Consider the following 27295-nt stretch of genomic DNA (forward strand, 5'->3'; position numbering starts at 1 on the left):
GTGTTTGTCAAAGAAATCAGGCTTTTTGGTAGAAAACCTAAAGCACATTTCGAATATAAACATTTCTGAGAACTGGAAAATATATAGGCTGGGTCACAGAAGTTGCTAAACAGTTTATTTAAGGTAGAACATATATAAGGGCAAATGTAGTATGAATCCCTTTATGATCTTGTTGGTTTGTTCTTGTAATTCTTTAAATATATTTGCTGTATCTTGGGCAAAATATAATCTGCTTCATGTTTGCTGTTGCCATGCAAAATTTGATAGTGTCCCCTTTCTCCTTTCCTAGCTGCATAATAAATGTGCTTCTCATCTGAAACCTGAATGTGACTGCGGACCTTTGAAGGACCATATTTTACCACCTACAGCAATTTGTCCAGTGGTGCTGGTGAGTTTTTCCTTCTCATCATTCTGCTATAACTGGGGGTGTCTGTGACTAACTGGTACACTCTACCACTCAGTGCTTCCAGAGATCATTTTTCCATTGATCAAGGCAGAACTCAATAGACCTAAAATACCTCATGGCTTCAGAAAATACCCCTTTGCCCACTATATTTCCTTTTTCCTTCGTGGCACAATAAACGTCTTAGTAAGGTATGCTGTAACTGAAGCTGACTCAGGTTTTATCACTTAGTCATGCTGTAGTTACCAGAAATTGTATGGGAAGAACACTTCCACATTTTACATGTTTTATAGATCTGGTTTCCCAGAATAATGAAGTTATTCTTATGGACAGTTTTGCTGGAGATGCACGTTATGTATCTGCAGTCGGGAGGTCTTTCACCTAAGTCAGAGGCTACTTAGAATGAGGACACACACCTTGAAGAGAGTTACGCACTGCCATTTAGGTGTATTTTATCTTTCATTAGTAAACAATAAATTTACCTGCAAAATAATTTCTTGATTTAATAAATATACAAGGGAAAAATGTGTAAGTGAGGTAATCCTGAAAAGAACAAATCTTGATAGAAAGAGAAGCAGCTATTCAAAGGTAATATTCATATTACATTTCAAAATCCAAATTTTTTCTAAAGTGAAACAGTTATTTTACAAAACAAACTATCATATCTATAATGCAGTTCTCATTTTCTTAAAACAACATGGAAGTTAACTAGCTGGAACTTCAGTTTGATATAATAAAAATACAACAAGTAAGAAATGTTAGACAAATACTTTTCTAAAGGTCAACTTAGAAATTAATCAAATTACTCAATTTGCACCCACTTATGATTCATTTTGTAATTATCTGTAAAATGCTGGTTGTATCTAAATTCCTTTATTTAAAAAAAAGAAAACTCTCTTCTCAAACTGCAAATATAAAGCAGAAGTAAATACCTCCATGGGGCTGAGGAGAGCAGTAACTAATTCTAAATTTCCTTTCTTCATGTAAGATATATTATACATCTTGTAGTAAATAAGATTAATTAAAAATAATGAGAGCCATATTAAAATACATTTTAGATGAATTTTGGTATTATGTTCTTTTGTAGTGTTTTCTTAAAGAGAAAGAACTTATAAAATTTTTATATATTTGCATTTTCTTTAAGAAGTGTAGTAATTTTACTGTTTTAGATGCATCCTTGTGCTCAGATTTTAACTATAAGAAGAAATCTATTATGTCATTCTGTTATCCAGCTATCTAGGTATAAAGCCCTGTTCAATTCAGTGAGACTACTTCTTTGGCCTACTTATATCAACCTCTGGTCTTACAAGTTCAAACATGAGATACATTCTTTTATTATTCCATCCTTGCTTTCTTTGAGAGAATCAAAGGTAAAGAACATGGGTTAAATGAATAGTCCTGTCTCTAACAATCTTGCAAACTCTTTCATTGCTTTTGTAGATACTTTTGATTCTGAAGATTTACTTTCACTCATTAAATCTTCCTGTGGTATTTAATCATGATTTGTAGCTCGACATTTGCTACGTTATCATTTCCTTGGTACTGTATACTCTGAAGTATTAGGCACTGCTAACCACCTCTTCTTTCATGAGTGTCTGCCTTACCTTGACACCCATTATACTATCGTCTCCTTATTCTTCTTCTGCTTCTCTGGATACTTCCTTTTAATATCTTTCCTAGCTTTCAAGATTTCAACCTGCCCCATGTTGGCTCATCCGTACGCCCTGCCCTCACATGCCACAGCTTTCTGCTCTTAACATTTTTCCCAGCAGGATCTTGTTTATTTATTTATTTCATTACCGTATTAATTTATATTAAGTTCCTCCTACTATTCTGAATCTCAAGTGCTGAAACCTGGAGGTTCCATGTTGTTTATGTGCCTGATATGTTATCATTATTATAAGTAATCACAGCAACTTATTTACTGAGCACATATACTATACCAGCTACTATGCTAAATATATTAATCCATTCAAAAAGTATTTATTGAATGTCTAGTATGTACCCAGTAGTATTAACCATAGAAGGAAAAACAGTAAAAACCCAAATCAAATCTTTGCCTTCATAGAGTCTTCATTCCAGTGGAGTGAAATAGGCAATAAACAAAGCAATAAGTACAGTATTTAGTACCTGGTTATATTAAATTACTGGTGGTATGTAAAGCTTAAAGGACGAAATTAAAGTAGGAAAAGAAGAGAAGAAATGCTGGAACCACAATTATAAAAGAAGTAGTTAAGAGTTCACCAAGGAAATAATTGAGTAAAGAGTTGAGGAATGTGAGGGAGTCATCGATGTGACTCTCTGGGGCCAGCACTTTGTAGACAGAGGAGTCACCAAAGAAGGACAAGCAAAGACTCAGAGGCAGGAGAAGCCTGACATAGCTGAAGTGCATCAAAGAAATTAGTGACTGGGTCTCCTTCTGCAGGGGGAATACTAGTAGAGAAGGTGAAATATGTCTTAAGATTTTCATATGTGTAGAACAATTTAGGCTATTCTAAGGTCTTTAGCTTTTCTTGTGAAAGAAGTTGGAAGCCATTAGAGGCTTTTGACCAAAAGAGAGAGTGATCTGACTTACATGTTTAAAAGAACAATCAATCTAACTGGTGTGTTCAGGGGGTAACAATGGAAAAAAGATATGACACTTAGATTTTCTTAGAAAAGTAGGAAGGTGGGTCATTGCTAAGATCAAAGACGGTATGAGAGTTTTGAGGATCAGGAATGAGTTACACACGAGTCACCTGGGAGAGTGGGAGCTACGTGGATCAAGAAATACCATATGATTGCCAGGGAATAAAAAAGTCTCTTCCTGTTAATAACTGTGGATTTAGAACAAGATCAGTCAGCTTGGATGGGTATATTTCTCTGGTCATATTTAGTCATATTTCTCCAGTTAGATTCTAGGCCCAGGAGTAGAATAGGCATGGGGCAGCCTTAATGAGACTGTGTTTTGCCCAATATGATGAAATGAGAGAGAAGCAAAGGAGTTGAGAGTATGAGCAAGGGAGTAATTATAGGGATTGGCCATGGAAATTAAGCTGGGAAACAAGGAAGTAAGGACATGAAGAGTGAAGTACAGTAAGGGGTGTTAGGAAAATACATTGTGGATTACAATGGAATCAAAGATTGTTTGGGGGCTTCCCTGGTGGCACAGTGGTTGAGAGTCCGCCTGCCGATGCAGGGGACATGGGTTCGTGCCCCGGTCCGGGAAGATCCCACATGCCGTAGAGCAGCTGGGCCTGTGAGCCATGGCCGCTGAGCCTGCGCGTCCGGAGCCTGTGCTCTGCAATGGGAGAGGCCACAACAGTGCGAGGCCCGCGTACCGCAAAAAAAAAAAAAAAAAAAAAGATTGTTGGAATCAAGGTTTTTGGTGTCAAATTACAAGAATGAGTGAGGTAACAAACAGTTGAGATTATGAAGGGTTTGCAGTTATTGATAATGATTTGTATGAATTAATTTAATCATCACAGCGGCACCATAAGGTAAATATTGTAACTATCTCTATTTTACCTATGAGGAAACTGAGAAACAGATTAAGTAATTTCCTATGTCACATGGCTATGAAGTGACAATTCAGGACCGGAACCCAAGAACGATCGGAACCCAAGACCCAGAGCTCATACCCTGAGCTCATCATTTCTGCCCTTTCTCCAAATCCCAATACAGGCCTTCTCCTATTTGCCTTCTCTAGAACCTTCATTCCCCAACTTTCCCAAGCCAGAAACCTAAGAATTATAATTGGTGCCTCATCTTGAATATCAAATTAATCATTAGACAGCCTATTCTGATGTTCTTTCTCTTTTCTTCAGCCCAACTGTAACTGTCTCATATGTCACCCAAAAATTGTTCTCCAGCATTCTCCAAGTACTAATAGCATAATCTGTGAATTTCCTCTTTTCTTTGCATTCTCGATACTACTCCCTGGATCCACTTTCAAAAATACAATAAAATATTTTCATTCTTAAATATTTAAAGTATTTTAAATCAATGCCAAACTCTCTAGCATGGTAAACAAGGCTCTTTAACTGGATCAACCCGTCTAATCCCTCACACACCACCTTACACACTAGAGTCAAGGATTTGAACTACTTGTAATTCTGTAAGTACACCTGCTCTTTGAAGTCCTTGTGGTTTTGTACATGTCAATAAATTAGCCTAAATCACTTTACCTTGCTGCCTTGCTAAGTAGAAATTAAAGTTTACTTTCCAATCATGGAATAAGTACATTGACTCTTAAACTCATTAACTGTTTAAATACTAAAACTTTAAACAAATTAATAAAGTTGTTTTGCACACAAAATTGCTTAATATGCTACAACTGATGGGCTTGGGAAGCTTTTCAATTTGTGAACTCTCATTAACTTCCCAGGAATGATTTCACACTGTATCACCTGCTGTAAATTTTTAAAATTTCATTGAAGGAAAATAGTCCTCACAAATAATATGAGTTTTTCATGATCATGTTCTCCAAGAAGAGCAGGTGAGCTTCAAACTCAATTATTGCAAAGTGGTCATCAATATCATTTCTAGCTTATTCTAGAAAATGTGAAATGAAGAACTTAAGACATAAGATTTTATTGAAGTTTTTTATCCCTTGCTTTTGATCCTGTGGTCAGGAATTGGTTATTCAATGAGCAATATAAACTCATTACAGATCCCTTTTTGCTGGTTGAAGCATTTTAATGACACACTTTAAGGTCGAGGTCCATAGCAGCAGTCTTCTTATATTTCAGAACATCTCTTCAGGTATTATTTTTATTTATTTATTGTTTAAAATTTCTGTACCTCTCTTTTCATCCCTCAATCCCTCCTCAACACTTATTAACTTTAATGATTCAATACGTATGTGCTCACCTGTTATGAAGATTAGCAAGGTCAGCATCTTCTTTGCACTGATGACCTGCTTTTATAAGCATGCACTAAAATAGGATTCCACAAATAATTAAATAGGATTCCGCAAATAATTTGTCTTGATGGTGCTTATGGCCACAAAAATGGATTAAAACCAACTACTCTGAAATTAAAATAGAAATGTAATCAGTGATTCCATACATCAAATATAATCACGGATTTCTGGAGTTGCAGTTGGCTTCTAGTATATTTTAAGAATACTATCACAAAACACTTCATTGCTTAAAATTTATCAAGATTCTTTGTGACCATGTTTAGGTACTTATAATGCTTTCTTTGAGAATTTTCCAGCAAAAAATGATTGGAACCACAGTCTATTTACTGCCATATTGAAGATAATTCTGAACTGTTTACAGAGGTATTGCATAGCTCATCCCACCTCCAAACAAGTAGAAAGTGAATCTAATGCAATCAGTCAGGACTCTTGATCAACAACTTAATTTCCAGAAAAGGCCATTAACCTTTACCAACTGATTGTCAAAATGGATGTTCTGCCTTTGATGGACTCCATCAAAAATGCATTCCTGATTCTTTTTTTGGATCACACTCAGAAATCTCTGCTGTCCAATCCCAATCAAATGTCAATGCAAAAAACTGTAGCAGTTTCACATAAAACATGACCTGATGAGCATGGAGTTTGCCCGCTTCTTTATGTTCCAAGTTTTACCCCTAACTCAAGACAGACTTGGTCCATGTTGTGTTAGTCCCTCACAGATTTGCTTTAATTAAATTTGGACTCGCCATTGTGTCATCAACGTGCACTGAAAGGCTTTAAAAAAATTATATGAAATTCCCTCGTTGTAACAAAAAAGGTATGTTTTTGGAGATGCCTTCATTACCTAACAGAAGTCCCTCTCTGCTCTGTTTATCATGGTTTGTTATCTTTCGAACCCTATGAGCCTTATTATTATCATGTTTTATCTTCTATCCTTGAGAAGAGTAGAGTTCAATTTATACTGACATTTGAACATGATGATGGGATGTGTGTTTATTTCTGTGTGCTAATCTGTAAGTCTGTTGTCCTTTTCATAAATTTTTCTTCACTGTAAGAAAAAATTAGTAAAATTTAGAAAAATTTAGCCTCATTTAGTACTTTAAAACTATTTTTGTTAGTATATAACTTTTTTAGTTTCCAGAAATCAATAGAATAAGCTAGATAGAGTCCCTCTGATTCTCAGAATAATTTTATAGTGGAAGCTGTATATTTGATCAACTTCTCTAGAGCTATGGTATAGTCTTACATTCATTATAAATTTTATGTATTTTTTTAATTATCAGGCTAACTGGGTCTCTGTGATTACACGTGTTTTTATACTGATTCTTCAATTTGGGTTAGGCTTTTATTCAATTAATTCTGCTACTGTCAACAAATGAATACTTGAGATGTCTCATGAAGAAGTAGCTTTTTAAATTTTATATTTGAACAGCACAAGCAGATCATCATTAAAATCATTTCTATTATATTTAGCTCTGTGATTTAGTTTTCTTTTTATAAAATATTTTACATTATAATTTAAAAGCAAGGTTCTAGTCTGTAAATAAGGGGTTAATTATTAATAATTTTCTACATCAACATATATTAGTAAAGCTGATAAAATACATCATGTAACGTTGATTACTTTAAACTTGGGTTTTTTACATTTAAGTATCCACTCTTCAAATAACTGTTATGACTATGCCTTTAAAGAATTTTTAAGATCATTACTGATAATCAATGTACATTATTTTTATTTACAATATCTGCAGTGCCAGTTTCCTTCTGTTTTTTTCTTCTCTTTCCTTCTTTCTTTCTTCCTTCCTTCCATTGGCTTTTATTAAAGTAACTGGAGCTAAAAATTCAGATAAGAACAGTTCTTTTATTTACTGTAATTTCGAGTCTGTTGGGCCAGACAGGCAGGGAGGTTACATATTATGGTGAGGTAAATATTAACTTACTGAGGCTTTAGTGAAGAGAATCTTCATCTATCCTGAGTGTAATTCAAAGAGTAAATGAAAACTTTCTTGAAGATATGATGCCTGAGCTGAATCTTGAATAAAACAAGAATTTGGCCAGCAAATACAAAGTGAACTTTATATGAATAGTCTCAGAAATAAGAGAGTACAGAATGAGATCTTGAAACAGCAAAATGTTTATTAAGTTTTATTAGTAAAGGTGAGGTGTGGAGAGACAGGCAAGACAAGGTCTGAGATGGTGAAAAGCCTGACCTTTCTTGTCAAGGATTTGGGCTTTATCCAGTATAAATAAGAGACTACATGATCAGATTTTATTTTAGAAAGATAATTCGGCTAACAGTGTGAATTACAATAAATTTAAAGCAGGGAGCAGAGGAGATATGAGAATATAATTACTGGGTTGTGAGGCAAATCATCAGAAAACACCAACAGAGGAAGAAAATGAGGGAAACAGGAGAGAATATTGTAGCAGAGAGCAGAATATTAGGGTTTGATGTGATTTCAGAATAGATTAGTTGCAGAGGATGGTAAAGTCCATTATGCAGCCGTGGATCTGGGTGGCTCAGCTGGTGTGCAGAGAGGAGGTTCGCTAGGTGTTAGGAGGTCAACGAACTCTGGGCATGGTCTGTTTCATCTTGTCCATAAAACCACCTGGGATAATTACAGGGTCTTGGTGGAAAGGTTGCTGTATCACAGTAATGAATAAGAGTAGAGGGGAGAACTATTAGATTCCATGAGTCTCAAATGATAAGAGTTTCTACTTTGGGGCTGGAAGAATGATGATTTTAATGCAAAGCCAAGCTAGTCCATAAAAAACAAAACAAAAACAAGCAAACAGAAAACGATCAAAAAAATAGAGCAAGTAATGTTTGAGAGAATGAGCAACCTCGGAAGTGTTATAGAGGTAGTGGCAGGGACTTAGAAAGAAAGAGAATAATTAGTTTGTTTTGAGCAAAGTTTTCAGAGACCCCAATGAAAAGTTTTAGAAATGAAGTATGGAAGATCAATTGAAGAGAAAGAAAGTAGAAGTAAGCATGGGATGGTGATAGCCAGAAAGGATGGAAGACCAGAAACTTAAGTTTCTAACATGAACTCTGGATTTGTAGGCAAGTTATTTCAAGTGGTTACAGCCTGGTGACAAATGATTTGTGTCCAGAATATAAAGATAATTTACATAAACCAATGATAAGCAACAAACAATCTAATCCAAAAGATCTAAAGAAACATTTGAATAAAATATATATACACATATCACTTATAAACATATGAATATATGCTCACCATTTTTACTCGTCAGGAGAGCACATGTTTAAATCTCAAGAGATAACACTACACACCCATCAGGATGATTAAGATAATTAAAAATCCTAAGTTTGGAAAGGACATGAAGCAATCAGATTGTTCATACTTTGCAAGTGTGAGAGTGAATTGGTTCAACCCAATTAAGGCTAGCAGTATACTGTGTTTTTGAGCCCTGGCTTTTTCATTAGTTTTACGACATGAAGCAAGTTATTAACATTTTGTTCCTATGCATTCCATTTGGAAAATGGAATTAAGTGAATTAATTCATGAAAATTTCTTAGAACTATGCCTAAATATAGTAAGTTCTCAGTCAATATCATCTAATATTACTACTATTTTAAGCATTATGTTGAACCAGAAAGTGAATTTTAACCCTTTATTAAAAGAGAACTATGCATTTATTAAATAAAATTTATAAAAACAATATAAGTTGAAAAGGAAAACATTTAAAAATCTCTAAAACAGTTATATAGGAACCATTATTAATGTATAAATAGAACCACTATTAAAGTGTGCCTCTTGATTTTTAAATGTATATTTTGGCATTTTTGTAATTAAACTTGACATATCATGTGACACCCTGTTTTTACATTTAAACTGATATCATTAAGTGCTTATGTATTTCTGTATACTATGTAACATCACTATTAATGGCTGCATAATATCTCATTAGTTGAAGATATTATAATTCAGTTGAAACAGTGTTTATATTTAGCATGTTTGCAATTCCTTATTTTAATCTCATAAATAACACCTTAGCGAACATCTTTATGAAGAGTGGCTTCTCCAAGTTACTCTCTAATCTATACAGAAAAGTACCATTTTTTCCCAAAATGTACTTATTTGGTTGTTCAAATGAGTCAGATTTCACAGTTGTTTAGTTCTTTCTGTACTGTAAACACATCTCCGAATCAGGAACACAGTGCTTGAAATGAATCCTAAAGTCAAAAGTTAGTTTTACAATAAACTATTAATTATTTAAACATTTAAAAAACTAATTTGGTGGGATTATTTTATCTTACTTTTAAACAGACATAATATTATCAGAATATACAGTAAATATAGTGTTCATTGGCAGGAAGTGATATAAAACAAAGAATATGTTCATCATTGTGCTTCTTTTGGACCAATTGTGGTGTGTTCTTCCTGGAATACTTTCTCTTATTATAATACCCTATATTACCTTAAATTAACCTTTAAGAATGCTAGCAAAATAAATGATAAAACTTGTTAGATCAGAGAAAGGAAAACAAAACTATTGAGAAAATATAAATTTTAATCATAGTCTTTAGATCTGATTCAGATGGTTCCAGTTCTACCTCTCTCTCTTCTTTACTGTAACTCTGTAAACTTGGCCAAGTGATGGTGTTGCTGAAGCAGCAATCTATGTATCTCTAGGTATAACACCCTCAGAGAACCATATGTCTACATTAACTTTTCCTCTTCTTCCGATCTTGCTTGCTCTTCCACTATTATAAGAATTCTACTAAATTATTCATTGTAGATATGGTAAGTCTTAAATAGCATAGAGTATGTTAAATCTTTCCTTCGAGCATGTGTTTACTCCTCAGTGATGTCAGGGGCCTGTTAGGGAGTGGAAGTATAGCATGCATTTCTTTCTCACGGTCCAAGGATTATGGCCTCTTCCTGTCTTATCTTTCACTTAACCCTAACCAGCAACAGTTAATAATGACAACTTCAATACCAAACATCAGCTAATTAAAAGAGGGAGGGAGATATCCGAATTCTCTGTAATTCTGAAAGTTGGATATTGAATTCTCAGTAACCTTATTTCCTGAACTAGTTAGAGAGCTCCCAGAAGTGAGGAGAGCCTGGTGGAGAGGTGTGAACAGTTGGCTAAGGTTGTGACTTGCTGCACTGAGCTTCAGGTTTTATTTAACATCCATTTCAGCTGCTTCACTCTTCTTTTCCATTTACCTCTTTAACCTTAACCATAGTAACTGAAGTCATCTATTTTCTTGAAAATTCTTTATGTAAGGTACCATGGGTTTGTGCCTATGCAATTTTCTTTTTTGTCTAAAGAGTGGGATAAAGCACATTGTCAGTGCTCAATAATGTTTCATCAATGTCATTACTTAATATTCATTTAATTAATATTCATTATAGATCAATTCATAATTGTCATCAGAGTAATGATAGGCAAGAAGGAATCTCATTTTTTCCCCATATTTTGAAACTCTAACTCAGACTCAATTTCATGGTATTATACATAAAGGATACCTGCTTTTTATTTATTTTTTTAAGTATGTAGAATTAAATTCTTAATGTTCTTCTATTTTTTTGCCTATCATTTTCTGCTTCAAAATCCAATGAAGGATATATTCAGCACTAAAGGGCGATAATGTTTATAAAATATGTGTAGATCCGTTTTGGTTGGGCATAGTCTTCCATGTACATATACTTTAAAGGCACATAGTAAAAGAAATCTGAAAAAGCCCCAGCATCACTAAGTGATGATTCCATCATCTGCATTGTGAGATGAACCATTTATCTGTTACATTGTCTTAATTAGATTGGTTTTATTGGTTTATAGCCCATCTTTATGCTAACCTAGGCTATATTATATAGAATATGTATACCCATAAGCAGGATCTAATATAAAAGAAAAAGTTCATATATCATGGTTAATGATACTTTTTACCTAATGAATATGATAGAATTCTATTTTTAGGACTCTAAATAGAAGTTTTAGTTTATTTTTTAATAGGCTAAAAAAATATTCCTACAAGTTTCTATAATTTATGCTTAAAATGTTGCTGTATCCAGAGCAAGTTATAATAATTTTTTAAGGAAAGAAACATGTACTTTCTTGGTTTTGTCATGATTTACAGAAGGTGAAAAACAAAAGGCTAATATGACATAAACTGGAAGTTCAGCTAAGTGAAAATGTGATAGAGATCTAAAACATGTAGACAAAAATAAGCATTATCTAAAGAAGGATTAAAAATATTCAAAATTTAAAATCTATAAAATAGACTCAAACAAAATAAAGGATATCATATATGTGTCTGATTCAAAGGTGAGGATGCAAGATTATCTATTAGTGAATTGTTATTCTACAACTCATTACCAACAATTTTCAAGGCAGCTTATGTGAATATACAATAAGCAGCAATATAAAACATAATAAGTTTGTGCCAAAATTAAGTTAGACTTAGAAATTCATATCACAGTATCCTAAAAAGTTGACAGAGGTGGTTTGCAAATTTGTCCCTGAGTTTCTTAGTAGCCTTTGGAAAAGGGGGGAAATATTGGCTTGACAATTGTTTTAAGTTGTGAAGACTCACAACTTAAAAACAAACCATCCACTTAGAGCAACACTTTTTTCTTGTTAATGTTATTATGAAGACCCGAGATTAATTTCTTCAATGTGAAATTGTATTGGTACAGGACTACACTTCAATAATATTGCTATAATTGGTATAGTACTTGTTTCCTTTGGTTTTGCTTTTTTATAACAACTGTCATGCAGACTGATGGCTTATGGCCAAAGTGCATTTTAGTGTAAATAAGTACCTATTGCCAAAATAAAATAGTAATAATTCTGCAACAAGAAAACAAAGAAACATGCATAGCAGTTAAAAGTTAGAAGGATGTCATACAGGAAGATTCATTGCAGCAAGCAGATGAAAATGTTAATAAATTTACATGACCAAGAATACTAAAAAAAACATCTCTTTCACAGTATACTGATTTGAAAGGGATATCTAGAAGGTTAAGAATGTAGAGAAAAAAGTAAAGCCTTATCAGAAACTAAAATGTATCAGTATCTGCATAGGGAAAGATCAGCATTGAGAACAACTGAATCAGTATTTGGAAGAGAAGGTTAAGAAAATCTCCTATAGTACAAAGGAGAATGAAAACAAGGTGGAAGGAGGAGACCTTGCTACCCCTAAACAAAAAATTAAAAGTATTCTCTTAAGTCTAAGTATACTGAAGAAAATCAAGTTGAACTAAAAAGTACCTACATTTCTTCACATTCACTCATCTACTTAATTCAATTTCCATGTGATATTTTTTGCTTGACAAAATTATTCCAAGGTTTGCCTGGAAGAATAAATGTGCACAAACGTAAATTCTGAGAAGGAAGAGTAGTAAGAAAAGACCTGTTTTAACAAATGTTAAGAATATGTTTACTAAAGCTACAGTGATCAAAATGATGTAATAGTGGCTCTAGGAGATATAAAGAACTGGTAGAAAGTCTAAAACATATTGAACTCTATGTAATGGTGTGGTATATGATGAAGGTCGCATATCAAATCTGGTAGGGGCTAGTGGAGATTAGGGGAGTTGAGATTACTGTATAACCATATGGGAAACTAAATTAAGATAAATTCTGCTTCATACCTATTCCAAAATAAATCAAACATGGATTGAAGATTTAATTTTTGCCTTTAGAAGGTCTTTTTATCTTTTTTCCTAAAAAGAGAAATAAAAGGTTGACAGCCTTGGCCAATCAAAAGTTTCTTTAGAAAATGGTAAAGACCAAAATTTACAAATCAAGATAAACATAAGCATTATAAAAAAAGCCCTGTTTTGTAATATTAATGCAAATAACTAAAAAATAGTTTTAAAACCTAAAGCTTATAAATATTCAAGACTATCAAACTGAAAAATGAAATAAACTTTTTCCTTCCATTTTGGCAAATATTTTTAAAATGATAGTACTCAGTGTTGGCAAGGATGTACAAGATTGGCTATTCTCATTAAACGTTGGTAAGACCAAATGGCCCCAAACTGTCATAAAAACTCCCAAGTATACCTTTGTGTTGGTATTTCTGCTTATACCCCCCAAAGAAAGATTGGGGTTAGTGCAGGGCAATTATCCAGATCTGGTTTCATTACAGTAGAAATAAATGCTTTATATCATTCACATCTTCTAAGTTTTAAATTTTGAGTTCAGTAAAAATCAGTCCCTTCACCACTAGACACTTAAGAATAAATTCTACCTTGCAAAGGTAACCTTTGTGGTTTTAATGATTCCAGATGAAGTGGTGGTGCTCATGAAGTATTTAGATACGTGCTTTCCTCTGTTTTACTATTAAATATAACTTGTCTATTCTCAAATTTCACTTGAAACCTGAGCCAGAATTAATTTATATATAACTTTTTGTCCATACAGCAGTTTCATGCATAGTGAAGTGATTTTTGACTCAATCCTGTGTTCATTCCTTAGTTCAACCTTCTTTCCCTCTATATGGAATAAGGATAGTTTAGTTCTATGGGAGACCTCCATGCCCACTCCTTGCTATTCAGTCTAGATGGTAAAATCTATCATTTTAAATTCTGTTCCTAATACTCATAGGAGCGTTCACCAATTCCTTCTCATTTGCCCAAGGAAACCCAAATTCTGGAGGAATACAGCTGATCACCTAGTGTTCTATTCCCTATGACATTACTCCTATTTCATCCCAACCACCAATATTCTCAAGTTATTTCATTTGGTTACCAGTTCTCCAACATCCTTGAGTCATCCAAGGCCTACATTCCTCCAGTTTCTTTCATTTGAGCATTTTCTGCCCCTCTCTCTCCTAGAACTCCCCATTTTTCTCCCTTTATGGCATTAGTCACGATCTGATAATATACTGATCTGTGAGCTTCCAATTGAAAAAAACTCAAACAAGATGTAGTCCAACATGCTCATATTAGGTAGCATTTGACAGCACTGTAATTTTGAGTCCAGCGCTTGAACTTCTCTGTTTATACCCTTAGTTACTTGTCTGTCAAAGAACCCATACCAGAGGAAGAATTGTTCTTTATCCTGTACAGTGTTATTTTCCATATTTGTTTATGATGTGGTCTTTGCCTGCCTCTTAATGTAGCCATAAGTATATGCAGGTGTAAAGATACCTTCGCTGTGTCAAATTTCCTCCTTCCTCTTCAACCCACATTATTCTAATTTCTGACTGTAAAATGAGTCTAAAACTATTCTGGCCATCCATCCTAAATCCAATGGCACTCTTTTTAGTTGGATTCCCAAGGAGTAGAACATGAACTGGGGATTTAATTATGTGTGATATATAAAGAGAGGAATGTTTCTTTATTTAAAAAAGAAAATCTTTAAGGGAGGAGGAAGCAGAAGAGGAAAGAGGCAGGCTTTGAGCAAAGAGGTGGTCACAGAGAGAGTTTAAGCCTTGGCCGAAACCTTGGGGGCTCTGGAACAAAATCATACCATAGGATTTTTCTCAACTTAAAACAAGGGGCTGGCATTTTGTAACCCGTGTCAGTCATTATTAGCCTTGGCCTCCTGCAGGATACGTGGTGCTCCCTGGAGAGCCTGCTGCAGTGAGCAAAGGCTAATTCTGCAGAAAATAGGACAGATGGGTGTTCTCAGCACTCGACACTCAGAGCAGCTGAGGGTAGATGCCCTGGCCAGGTAACTAAGGATCTGCTTTGGAATACCAGAAGCATCTACTAGACATCCTTCCCAAGAATGATCTTTTTTGAATCCCCTGCAGCATTTGACAGTATTTGAAATGTCTGGTCTCATATGTCTGTCATCTAAGACATTTCTACTAGCTTTTCTTCTACCTCTTTGGCCACACTATCCGTATTGCTAAACTCCTAGACCTCTTTCTGTTCTTAAATATGTTTAGGTTTCCATTTTTTAACTATATTCTAATGTCATTATGCTCTGTATAAATTACCTTGTACAATTTCATGGCTACAATTACCACCTTTGAATATATCTAAGCTTGTTCTCCCTTAAACCCTCTAGATCCGAATACTCAGCATGATGTTGTAAATTTCCTCTTGGGTATCCCACAGAGATCTGAAAGCCAACATACTACACCTAATTCAATTTGACATGAAGTAGGTGCTCAACAAATATTTCCTGAGTTAATGAATAACATTTAGTCAGCTCTTTTACTCCAACAGTCATCGCTCTTTTTCCTGAGTCAAGAAGAAAATACATCAGACAGTGATATAAATATTAAATACAAATCAAAATGAATATGCAACAGGGAAGCTTATGTTTTTAAAATCATTGATAACCCATGATAATTGAATTTTATTGTTATAGGCTAATAAAATTGAGTTTAAAGTGTATAATGATGAGATAATATTAATGAATGTCAAATTAGCATTGTGTTTAGTTTCTGGAGTAGCATTTGAAGTATTTTATACTTATTACTAAATTTTGAAAAGCTTGTGATTGTTATGTTGTTGCAGTAGTATAAAGTATCCAATAGATGGTACTGTAAAATGCCTAATATTTAAAATAAAATGGTGTTGCAGCTAGAGAGTTTAAATGAACAGTTCAAAATTCTGGGGAGAATTAAGACATTTTTCTCTGGATATTAAATTATATTTAAAACCAGATTTTTAAAAATATAGCTTAAGTAATACAGTAGTCCATGTGAAATATTATAAATACTCTCTTAATTCTCAGAAAATGAAAATTGATGTTTACTACAAGATGCAATTTTAAAACTGTTCATATTATATTAGAAATTTTTTTGTTCTTTTTGTGGTGATTACCATTAGTAAATGTGGTGTTTTAGTTAATGTTAGTCAAATCACAGCATTTCCAGCAAGGAACTATAGTTGCATGTCTTTGTTACTGAAGTTCTAAAAAAACTTTTCATGTTCAAAATAAATGAAACCTGTCTGCAGTAATCTCCCTTCTTGCTTAGCAAGAGTGAGTTCATTATTTCTTTCAGTTTTTGGTCTTGCCTAAGACCAATCTAATATCTGAAAGAAACATTATACCATTTTGTAAATATAACATACATTCAGAACGTTTAAGAATATACAACTTTATGGAGTTAAAATTTCTTAAAAAATAAGCAATAATTAGCAATAATTGACAGATTGGCTGGAGTTTGCTTCTAAAGCATATATTAAAAAGAGTAATTTGTAGACGGTTTCATTTATCTTAGAGCTCATTCAGAATTTCCACTGCATATTTACTTATAAGTGTGAATACCAAATTTTGATTACCAGAATAATGTTTTATAAAACCTACTTCTAAAGCTAAAGATGTCTGAAGAATTATGCAACAACATAGAAAGTTTGAAATTCTCTGTATATCTTACTATACAGAGATGCTACATAGCTTTAAAATTTTTTCTACTGTTTATGATATCGCTCTTGAATAATGCTGAGTATTCCTTTGTATTATGGTTATTTATTAATTCAGTAAAATGTTATTGCATATGACAATATGACAGGTTTAAAGAAACCAAGATAAATAGCTTTTAGGAAGAATGATTTTATGTGAATCAGCAGCTTCCCGTGGGACATGGATCATATGTCCTATGGCTTCCTTATGCATTTACTATTTTTTCCATGTTTTGTGTAATTGGAATGTGTGGTGTGATACCATGCATACTGTTAAAAAGAATATATTCTTAGGTGCATAGGAATCTTCTGCTTAAAGAAAATATGCGATTGAAATAACTTGATCTAGCCTGAGTAATTGAGGCTATTTTCTCAATTAACAAAAAAAAAAAGTAGTTAGTGCTTTGGTAAGTCTAGACTTTCCCAACTATCATGTCCTAAGCCAGATCAGAATAAATAGGTCAGACTTGTAATAAAACGGTATGAGATGAACAACTAATTACCTGACTACTTCAAGTAAAAATGACTTTTGTCCACCAAATATGTTCCATTTGATGGTAACAAATTTGTAGGTTCATCAGGGAGTGGTGGGGCCTTTGGAATTTTACCCAGATTCTTTAAGATGTTTGTATTCATTGTGTATTATGTTCTCTTCAAAAACAATGGCACACACTGACTCATTTACTCAGATTTCCTAGCATACTGGATATATGTAACATTACGTGGTAAAGCTCCTACTTGAGCTAAATGGGTTTAAATATAAACTGTGCATGCAGATCTCAAGTGATAGTCTCTTAATAGATATCAGATACTCTTTATCGCTGCCCTCTTTTATTTCAGTAACATTTTAATTAATTCACACTGATTGAATAAATGTACATTGAGACTTGTTTCCTAATGAGGGCGCATTTAGAGGAAAGGTTTGCATCATTCTGATATCCTGTGGGTAATTATATTCTAATTATATGGTCGGGGGAAAAGAGTCTATAACTCAGTACTGATATTGTTCGTTGGACCCAATTAATTACATGCACATAATGAAAGTTCATGATAAGGTTGACTGGCAGTCAGTGTAAAATTTTAAGTCAATTGAATCTAAGCCTAATGTGAGTACACAATTGGACTTTAACCTGGTTAGAAAATGCTTTGGTGTGAGATCAGTGGATATTTAGAGGGGCAAAGGATGAGAACAAATCTCATTATAACTTATTAGTTTTTAAATTCAAAGTCTTTTCCAAGATTGATGAAAATGAAAACTTAGCAGTATAATACTTTAATTCTAAATATTATTTTTAATATTCTTTCATTACCTTCAGTGATTTTTCTGTATTTTAGAAAGCAGTGGTACACTAACGATACGATGGTACATTTCTAGAACAGGTTCGTATATTTGTTGAGAGAAAAAATAGGCATAGCAGGGAGTATTATTGATTCATTTTATGAATGTAAATTCAGTAGGTACTAATCTGTTCTATTTGGGTGCTTTTTTATTTCAAACCACCGACTGCATTTGGACTCCTGTGCCCAAAATTCACAAACAATTATATATATACACACATACCCATAAATAGGTAACTCTTAATTATCTATTTGTAAAGTAAGAGTTCTAAAGAATAATATGAAAAAATAATGACGTGTATGTTTCATTTTGAAATGCATTTGGAATTATCTGAATCTGATATTTAAGAATTTTGCAGTACTTCAAACACAAAACTAAAGCCATGGTCTAAATATTGACTCCCATCTTTCCTTTACTCATTGTTTCCTTTGCTCAGATTTTGGAAGAGACAGTCTGTAAGATTAAGGAGACTTTCTTCTTCCCACCCTCTTCTCTTCTAAGCCTCTCCGCTCCCCCTCTCCTTTTGGTTCATTGCTTTCTGGCTTTGATCTCTTCTCCCCACCCCCTCCCTTTCCTTCCTTCTGTCTCTTCTAATAGCCCTCACATAGATGCTTTCATTAAAAGATAAATCTGTGGGGTCCCTCCTTATTAGCAACAAAAATATTTTCAGATGAAGAAAGTGCAGTCAGTCCTTTCTTGCTGAGCCCTAAGCAGGCAGTGGAAATATTTGGGTTCTACAGTTAATAAAACAATTACCATTTATTGAGAACTTATTAGCTAGACATCCTTTTAATTCTAATGGTAGGTATAATTATGATACTCCCTCTACATTTGAAGAGAGTAAGAAACTTAGAGAGATTAAGAAATTTACCTAAAGTCACAGAACCTGCAAGTGTCAGAAGCAATACCTGCCTTACCCTGAATCCCATGTTTTAAACTTATCTTTTATGTTTGTGCTGCCGCCCCCTCCCCCAAAAGAAATTGGTGAGGTATGAAATAAATTTAGGGGATCTATACCTTCAAAAAAGGAATGGGAAGAAAAATAATGAAGTAAAGTAGAGGAGAATAGAAACGAAAAAAGAGAATAATAGATCAGAGAGTGGCACACACTGCGTAAGTGGTCTTTGTGAAATTATTTTACAAGTGTGTAAATATACAAATATTTATTGTGGATCACAGCCAGAAAGAAATTGAAGAACACTTCTGTAACCATATTGGCTTCTGAAAATTTTACGAGACCTAACCAAGTAGGATAACATTTCTAATGGCTTTATTTCACTAGATAATCAAGTAGGCAAGACAATAACATTATTCTTGCTGATTGCTTTTATATGTAGAAATCTGTGTTTGAAATGATTTTAATATCGCTTTTAAACATTTTTAACATTTTTATTGAAAACATTTGGCACCACCTAAGTCTCCAAATGTCCATTGTACTTTGCCTGACGGTTCAGGGTGCTTTCTTTCTGGACAGAGACGTGAATGTTGATGGAGCTGTTAAGGAGGGAGCTTCACACGCCCTTCTCTTCAGTATCTCCTGAACGAAACTCTGCAAATATGCATAAACAATCACAGTAACAAGAGTAAGAATAGAACATTTTTGTGAGCAGTTATAAGAGTAGTGAAATCATCTCAGTTAAAAATGTTTTTTATCTTTCAATTTATGTTGGTGCAAACTTCAAAATTTGGCTCCAGTGAGAAGTGGTTAGGCAAAGGATGCTGGATAAGATTACAATATGTGTATTTTCTAAAACAATTTTTTATTGAAGTATAGTTGATTTACAATGCTGTTTTAGTTTCTGGTGTACAGCAGGGTGATTCAATTATATATATATATATATATATATATATATTCAGTTATATATATATATATTCATTATGTATAATATATATATATATATATTCTTTTTCATATGCTTTTCCCTTATGGTTTATTACAGGATTTTGTTTTTAAGTCCTAAAATGGCATTTTTATTTTTTAATTTTTTTCCATTTTATTATTTTTTTAACATCTTTATTGTAGTATAATTGCTTTACAATGTTGTGTTAGTTTCTGCTGTATAACGAAGTGAATCAGCTATACATACACATATATCCCCATATCTCCTCCCTCTTTCATCTCCCTCCCATTCTCCCTATCCCACCCCTCTAGGTGGTCACAAAGCACCGAGCTGATCTCCCTGTGCCATGCAGCTGCTTCCCACTAGCTATTTTACATTTGGTAGTGTATATATGTCAGTATATATACTACTCTCTCACTTCGTCCCAGCTTACCCTTCCCCATCCCCGTGTCCTCAAGTCCATTCTCTAGGTCTGCGTCTTTATTCCTGTCCTGCCCCTAGGTTCATCAGAACCATGTTTTTTTTTTAGATTCCATACATATGTGTTAGTATACGGTATTTGTTTTTCTCTTTCTGACTTACTTTACTCTGTATGACAGACTCTAGGTCCATCCACCTCACTACAAATAACTCAATTTCGTGTCTTTTTATGGCTGAGTAATATTCCATTGTATATATGTGCCACGTCTTCTGTATCCATTCATCTGTTGATGGACACTTAGGTTGCTTCCATGTCTTGACTACTGTAAATAGTGCTGCAGTGAACATTGTGGTACATGTCTCTTCTTGAGTTATGGTTTTCTCGGGGTATATGCCCAGTAGTGGGATTGCTGGGTCATATGGTAGTTCTGTTTTTAGTTTTTTAAGGAACCTCCATACTGTTCTCCATAGTGGCTGTATCAATTTACATTCCCACCAGCAGTGCAAGAGTGTTCCCTTTTCTCCACACCCTCTCCAGCATTTATTGTTTGTAGATTTTTTGATGGTGGCCATTCTGACTGGTGTGAGGTGATAACCTCATTGTAGTTTCGATTTGCATTTCTCTAATGATTAGAGATGTTGAGCATCCTTCCATGTGTTTGTTGGCAATCTATTACAGGATATTGAATATAGTTCTCTGTGCTATACAATAGGATCTTGCTTTTTATCTGTTCTCTATATAATAGTTTGCATCTGCTAGTCCCAAACTCCCAATCCAACCCTCCCCCGCACATATTTATTAGATATGTCAAGGACCAGTTGAAAAGAAAAATAATTTATGTTTCTTCTAATTGATACGCTTGTCATACACTGAAATAACCTTTGATTAAAGATGTTAATAAATGCAATAGTAGTATAAAAATCACTTCTGATCGATTTCTTTTTAAAATTTGTATTGTGTTCAGATGTGTGGGTGTACACACTTAAGGATGTGTGAAATCATAAAAGGTTAAAGAAATTATGAAGCTTCAATGTAAAAATAAAATTCATGGAAACCAAATATGTATTTAGTTTCTATACCTAGAGATGCCCTGGATACATTTTATTATCATGTGTGAGGAAGGAACAGCTTCCCCTCTTAGACTGTGGCAGTGCACCATTTTAGGAAGACAGTTGTTCTTTTCCCAAACCTGCTTTTCTGTCTCTCACTTTTTTTAATGCCAGGGATATCCAGTTATATAAGGAAAAGAAGCTATTTAAAATAGTTTGATTTGGCCAGTTTACGTTTATCATGGCACTGGAGTTATTGTATTCAGCTACTCCATACTGATATCCAAGCCTGTCAGAACCGGTAATACTTTGTGGTTTCTAAATATTTGGAGTGTTCATCAACATTTAAACTAATTTTATTTCCAAATTGCTTAAAAAATGAGACATGGCTAAAAAGAAACTTTTTAAAATAAGTTCTTGTTGAACCCTGCTGTTCTTTTAATAAATGAAGCCTGCAAAGGGAAGCAATAGATTTGGATTCTGCCACTAACTTAATTTTCTTGGCTAGTCATCTAAACTTTCTGATTCTCAGTTTTCCAATCTGGAAAATGGGATTTCTTGTTTTATTGGGAGAATTAAATGAGACCATAAACATGAAAGCAATTTTTAAAAAATATGAACATCCTTATATAGGTAGAAGGTATAATTCTGTTCATTTTTCTTGAAATAACTGATGACCCTTTTAATGTGAGTACTATACTCTTATTATAGTTAAACTAAGTCAAACCTCTAATAATCTCTCCATCAAAGATTTTTTTCTTTGTCCTATGACAATTTGAATTAAATTGTCAATTTAAAATGATTACATGTTAGGAAATATGAAGACAAGAGATATCTCAATACTTAAGAATAATAGGACTTTTAAAAATTCTTGATATTAGGTTAAACTTAATAAGTGCCCTGAAGGCAAATGCATCTTTTAAACTAATTATCTGTACTGTGTATTCTATTTAATATTAAAATGATACTGATTAAATAAAATCAATCACATTCCTCTGTAGTCACACCTCACATTTGATTAAATAAAAAATACACACTTCCTGTATTAATTCTGATTAAAAATACATTACATTTAGAATTACACACGTGATAATTTTCAAAAAACTGAAACATTTACTCTGTTCATCCTAGATATTTAAAAATTATACGTGGTAGAATAAAAAAGAAGTATGTAATTTCTGAATTTGTTTTCTTTCAACTTGCTTCTTTTTCTTTTGCCCAGATGCCGTGGTTTTCTTATTGTAACTCAGGGTTAGGCTACTGATGAGCATGTTAATTTAATGTATGCTCTTTGCCTACATATCTTGATTGAAAGTGAGCTCATATATATGTTCTTTTCATCCCCCTTATTCTTGGAATGAATTTCTAGTGTTGCTCTCAGACGGCTGAGGATTACTGGAGAAATTCTCAGAGCTGGTGGCTTTCTCTCTTACATATTTATTACTTCTAGTTCCAGCTGAGCCCTTAATTTCGCTTGATCCTGTTACTCATCAGCTGCTTTCCCATTCTCAGAGAAGTAGTGACAAAATCTCTACTATTTTCTTACTTTCTACATCTTGCTACCTCTCTGCCAATTTCGCTCTCTCTCTCTGTAGATAACTCACATCACCACTACTCCGAGAAAAACGAAGGCTGCAAACATGAATATCTGTAAATTACAGATTCTCTATGAAAGTGGTAGCAACACGGCAGCCAGGCTTCAATTTCATCCCATCGTGTTTCTGTGGGGGATGTCTTAAAGTGGGATTTTTATTATCCAACTTGGCACAGTCTTTGCCTTTTCGTGGCATTGGGCCCATTTGTATTACCTTCTTGGCCCCTGTACATTTTTGCACTTGAAACCCCTGTGAATAAAAACTCAGAACTCTTTTTCCATCATTAGACACTCCCTCAAAATGAACAGATTTGGAAAAGGCTAATACCTGACTATATGAACTTCTGCCTCATCTGAAACATTATTTTTTTAAGGAACCCCTTTTATCGTTTATTTTCAAATGGTCCCTCTCTGTCTCTCTCTGCTTCTTTTTCCCAGCAACCTAGATGCTTACCTATATTTCTTTATAAGATGTTACGGAAAAACCCAAACAAAGTTTTTGGCCAACCCAATACACACATACACACACACACACACACACACACGCGCGCGCGCGCGCGCGCACACACACACATATATTTTATTTCGTTGTAGAAACATTTTTGCACTCTTTTAGGAATAAAAGGATGTATAAAAAATTTAGAAAGGGAGATCAGTTTTTCTCCCAAATTTCATTACAAAAATTCTAAAACAAAATACAGTGAATACAGTATATCCTCAACCTATATGAACTAATTATTATTTTTCAATCATTCTTTATATACATATATGTATATATATGACTATGTATGCATAAATATACATTTTTACAATATACACGTAATATATAATAAGTTGGACCTTTTGAAAGTAAATTGCAGGTAGTATGACACAACATCAGCAGGCACATTCTAAGATAAGAACAATTTTCTATACATTTACAATAGTGTTATCACACCTGAAAATATTAACTATTCCATAATATCAGTAGTTATTCTGTCTATATCATATGCCCATAATTAGCTCAAAAATATCCTTTATTGATTGATTGATTGATTTTTTTTTTTTGGTGGTAGTGGTGGGGTGGATAGGAGCTATGCTATTTGAAGTCCTTGCACTGCAATTGGTTGTTAGTCTGAATCATTTGGTAACTATAGTCTTTTCACTTGGCTTTCTATTGACTTGCTCTGTACAGACATGCACAGTGAGCATTGACGCTTCCCAAGACAGAAAGCATCTGAGACTCATGCCCTAGAAACTGCCTGATGGGCATCTTAGTTTGATTGCTTGAGAGTCCCTGGTCAATGGGATGGGATAGGATAAGGCACTTAATCTGGATTTGAGGAGATCGAATATTTGTATATTATGATAAAGATGAAAGGGCTACATTCATGTCTTTAAATGTTTATTTAGGTCTAAGGTTCAACCAAGAAATAAGAAAGAAAGAAGGCTGACAAAATGCTTTGAGCTGGTCCCGACTGAAGCAAACGCAAACATTTTCCCCACCACCCATTGCCCCAGGTGTTATATAGGCTGACTTGGACTCAGAAATCCAGAATATTACTGACATCAGAAGCTTTCAATGAAAGTTCTACCAAACCTGTTGTCAGTCCATCTGAGAAACAACAGCAATGGCCCTCATAAGGCTTCTCCTGTTAATGGGTTAGTTGACTCGAGTTCATCCTCCCAGACTTCATGATTTTTTTTTTTTTACTAAAAATCTGTTGCTGCAGAATTTTTTACTTATATTATGGAAATATATTCTTTTTTTTTTTTTTTTTTTTTTTTGCGGTACGCGGGCCTCTCGCTGCTTTGGCCTCTCCTGTTCTGGAGCACAGGCTCCGGACGCGCAGGCTCAGCGGCCATGGCTCACGGGCGCAGTGGCTCCGCAGCATGTGGGATCTTCCCAGACCGGGGCACGAACCTGTGTCCCCTGCATCGGCAGGTGGACTCTTAACTACTGCGCCACCAGGGAAGCCCCTGGAAATATATTCCAAATAGAGTTGTATTCCTGGACACTTTAATTTTATCTAGGGTTGCCCTAGACTTCTCCTTCTGTTCCGCTTTTGGGTACATTGGATCCTTCTACTCCATATCTGTACAAGCAGCCATGAAGCCTCACATGCAGCTATTTATTCTTTTGTGTTTTGTTGCCTTCCTGGAGTTCTACTGGGTAAGGCAGTAAACTAATAACTGTGCTCTCAGATCTTTCATTCTCATTTTGGGAGTCTCACACACATAGCTTGGTCCAGGAGAGGAAACTCAAATATACTGACTGCTCTCTTCTTTCTAGAGACACACAATGTCTAAGGACTAGCTTCCCATCCAGCTTTCCTACTCCCTGCAACCAAGGAAAATCTTTATCTAGTATTGAGTGTGATTTATCACCTATTCTTCCAAATTTGTGTTTTATGTTATAACGTCCCACAGGACACAGGCTTTTGGAATTTGGTAACCTTTTCTCTGTTTCTTGCCAGAAAAAAACTTTCCCAATGTGACTTAGAAAAGGAAGGGTGGTGGGTAATTGAAGACATGCTGTCATGAAGACTGGTTTTAGTGTATTTAACCTAATCTTTTAATAATTACTCTCAAGTAAAATTTTACTATTTATTTAATTATCTTTTTATTTTTTACTGCTATTAATGGAATATATATTTTTTATCTCCAGAGTATCACAAAATAAAATCAGCACCATAAGCTGTCAAAAGACACTGAGTATTTGTAGAAAGGGTTGAAAGTTGGACTAGAAAGTGAAATGGTGGGCTGTGTAAATGGGCAACTTAAAAAATTAGTAAGAATGGTTTATGAAGGATAATGGAACTTGGAGATGAGTTCTCATCCCAAAATATGAATGTAATACATCAGTATTATTGTAGCAAGGTCTGTGAAGCTGGCCAAAGATTAGTCTACTTTAAGTATATGAAATTGTATTTTGGATAAGTAATTCTACAGTCTAATCCCCTCTGCATTAGAATGTTCCTCATTTCATGAAAAGATTTTGGTTTATTAATGGAAGTAAGCAGAAAAATTATGACAAGGAAATGTATTTGTAATGTATTCATTTATTTCACACGTGTGTAGTGATATAAGAACCTTCATTGGTACTTGTTTTCAGTATGACTTTTTTTGTTCAGCTTTAATATGAGCTTCTCTTTTTTCAGCAGACTCTGCCCACTTCAGGAGTTTCAGTCCCTGAGGTGCGTAAGCAAAGGTTTTCACACTTGCAATTATAGGTCATTTATACATCTCGTATTGTTATAAAGAACATTTGGCGCTGTATCAGTGACATACTAAAATTAATTTGTAGGCTTTATTTTTTCTCATATTTTGATATTTGAAATTGGGATCTTTGTATTTTCATGTGCGATAGACTTGCAGCCTTTATAATCAACATTTGTGACAAGCATTAGGGAAACAAGAAGATAAATGGCACAAAGTATGCAGGAAAAAATAAAGGTTACTTTGCAGAGTTTTGACCAGTGTATAAGAATAGCATTATTCCTATCTGTCACATTTAAACCTTGCAGAAAACCCAAACAGTTCACTCCTCTAAGCCATTAAAATGTAGCTTTTTTCAATGATAGAAAATTGAGAAACTCTTGCTCACTTTGAAGTCCTCATCACTTTTTAAAGAGTAGGTCTACATTAATCACTTAGCATATGACATTGCATAGAAAGTCAATGGATAAAATATAGTCACAAAGTAAATGACTTTGATTTTGAAAATAAATGTAGGCATTGCCGCAACATTTATTTTCAGTAAAGTGTTAACTTTACCTTTTAATTAATTAAGCAAAGCCTCCACATTGTTCTGTGACAATATCGCATTCAATTGCTGTTATCTCTAAAGGATATCCTCAGGTGGTATTCTTTCACCTAAATTTATAATTTGAATCTGCTTGCTTAGAAAATATTACTCGTAGTATCTGAATACTATATGAGTATGATTTATTTAGAGAATAACATAATTGCACGAAAATGTAATAACCTCTCTTCCCCCGAAACGTTTTCTAATCAGTGTAGACTGCCTCATTAAAATTTTTTAAAATTTCATTTTGTAACCATAGATATACTTACAAATATACTAGGAGCTATGCTTGAAATATAATGTTTCTACTCTAAGAGAGATGTTAAACTGTTTTTATATTCTTTAAGTCAGTTGATACCATCATTATCATAATTATTATAAAGTAGATGTTAAATTACACACTCAGGTGGCAAAGGTATTAGGAAAGTTTATTATTTAGTCTAATTATTTAAGTGTCAGAGAATTAACTTTATATGTTAAGATCCTTGAGTTTATTTCTGCCCCTATCATAGCTCATCAAATGATGAACTGAGAGATTTAAAGTTTTCTCTTTAGACTTGTTAATCTCAAAATATCTCCCACATTTAGTTAAATAATATGTATTATTATAGAT

General features: G+C 34.0%; 1 protein-coding gene across 1 annotated transcript in view; it reads left to right on the forward strand.

Annotated features, from left to right (window-relative positions):
* The window catches only part of DGKB (diacylglycerol kinase beta), a 704489-nt gene that overhangs the window by 221708 nt on the left and 455486 nt on the right, over nucleotides 1-27295 (forward strand). The window contains exons 13-14 of the mRNA XM_060020431.1: nucleotides 290-388; nucleotides 26036-26071. Of these exons, the coding sequence (XP_059876414.1) occupies nucleotides 290-388; nucleotides 26036-26071 (135 nt within the window). The remainder of the gene's footprint in view (nucleotides 1-289; nucleotides 389-26035; nucleotides 26072-27295) is intronic.

The sequence above is a fragment of the Delphinus delphis genome, chromosome 9, assembly GCF_949987515.2.
Source record: "Delphinus delphis chromosome 9, mDelDel1.2, whole genome shotgun sequence".
NCBI lineage: Eukaryota > Metazoa > Chordata > Mammalia > Artiodactyla > Delphinidae > Delphinus > Delphinus delphis.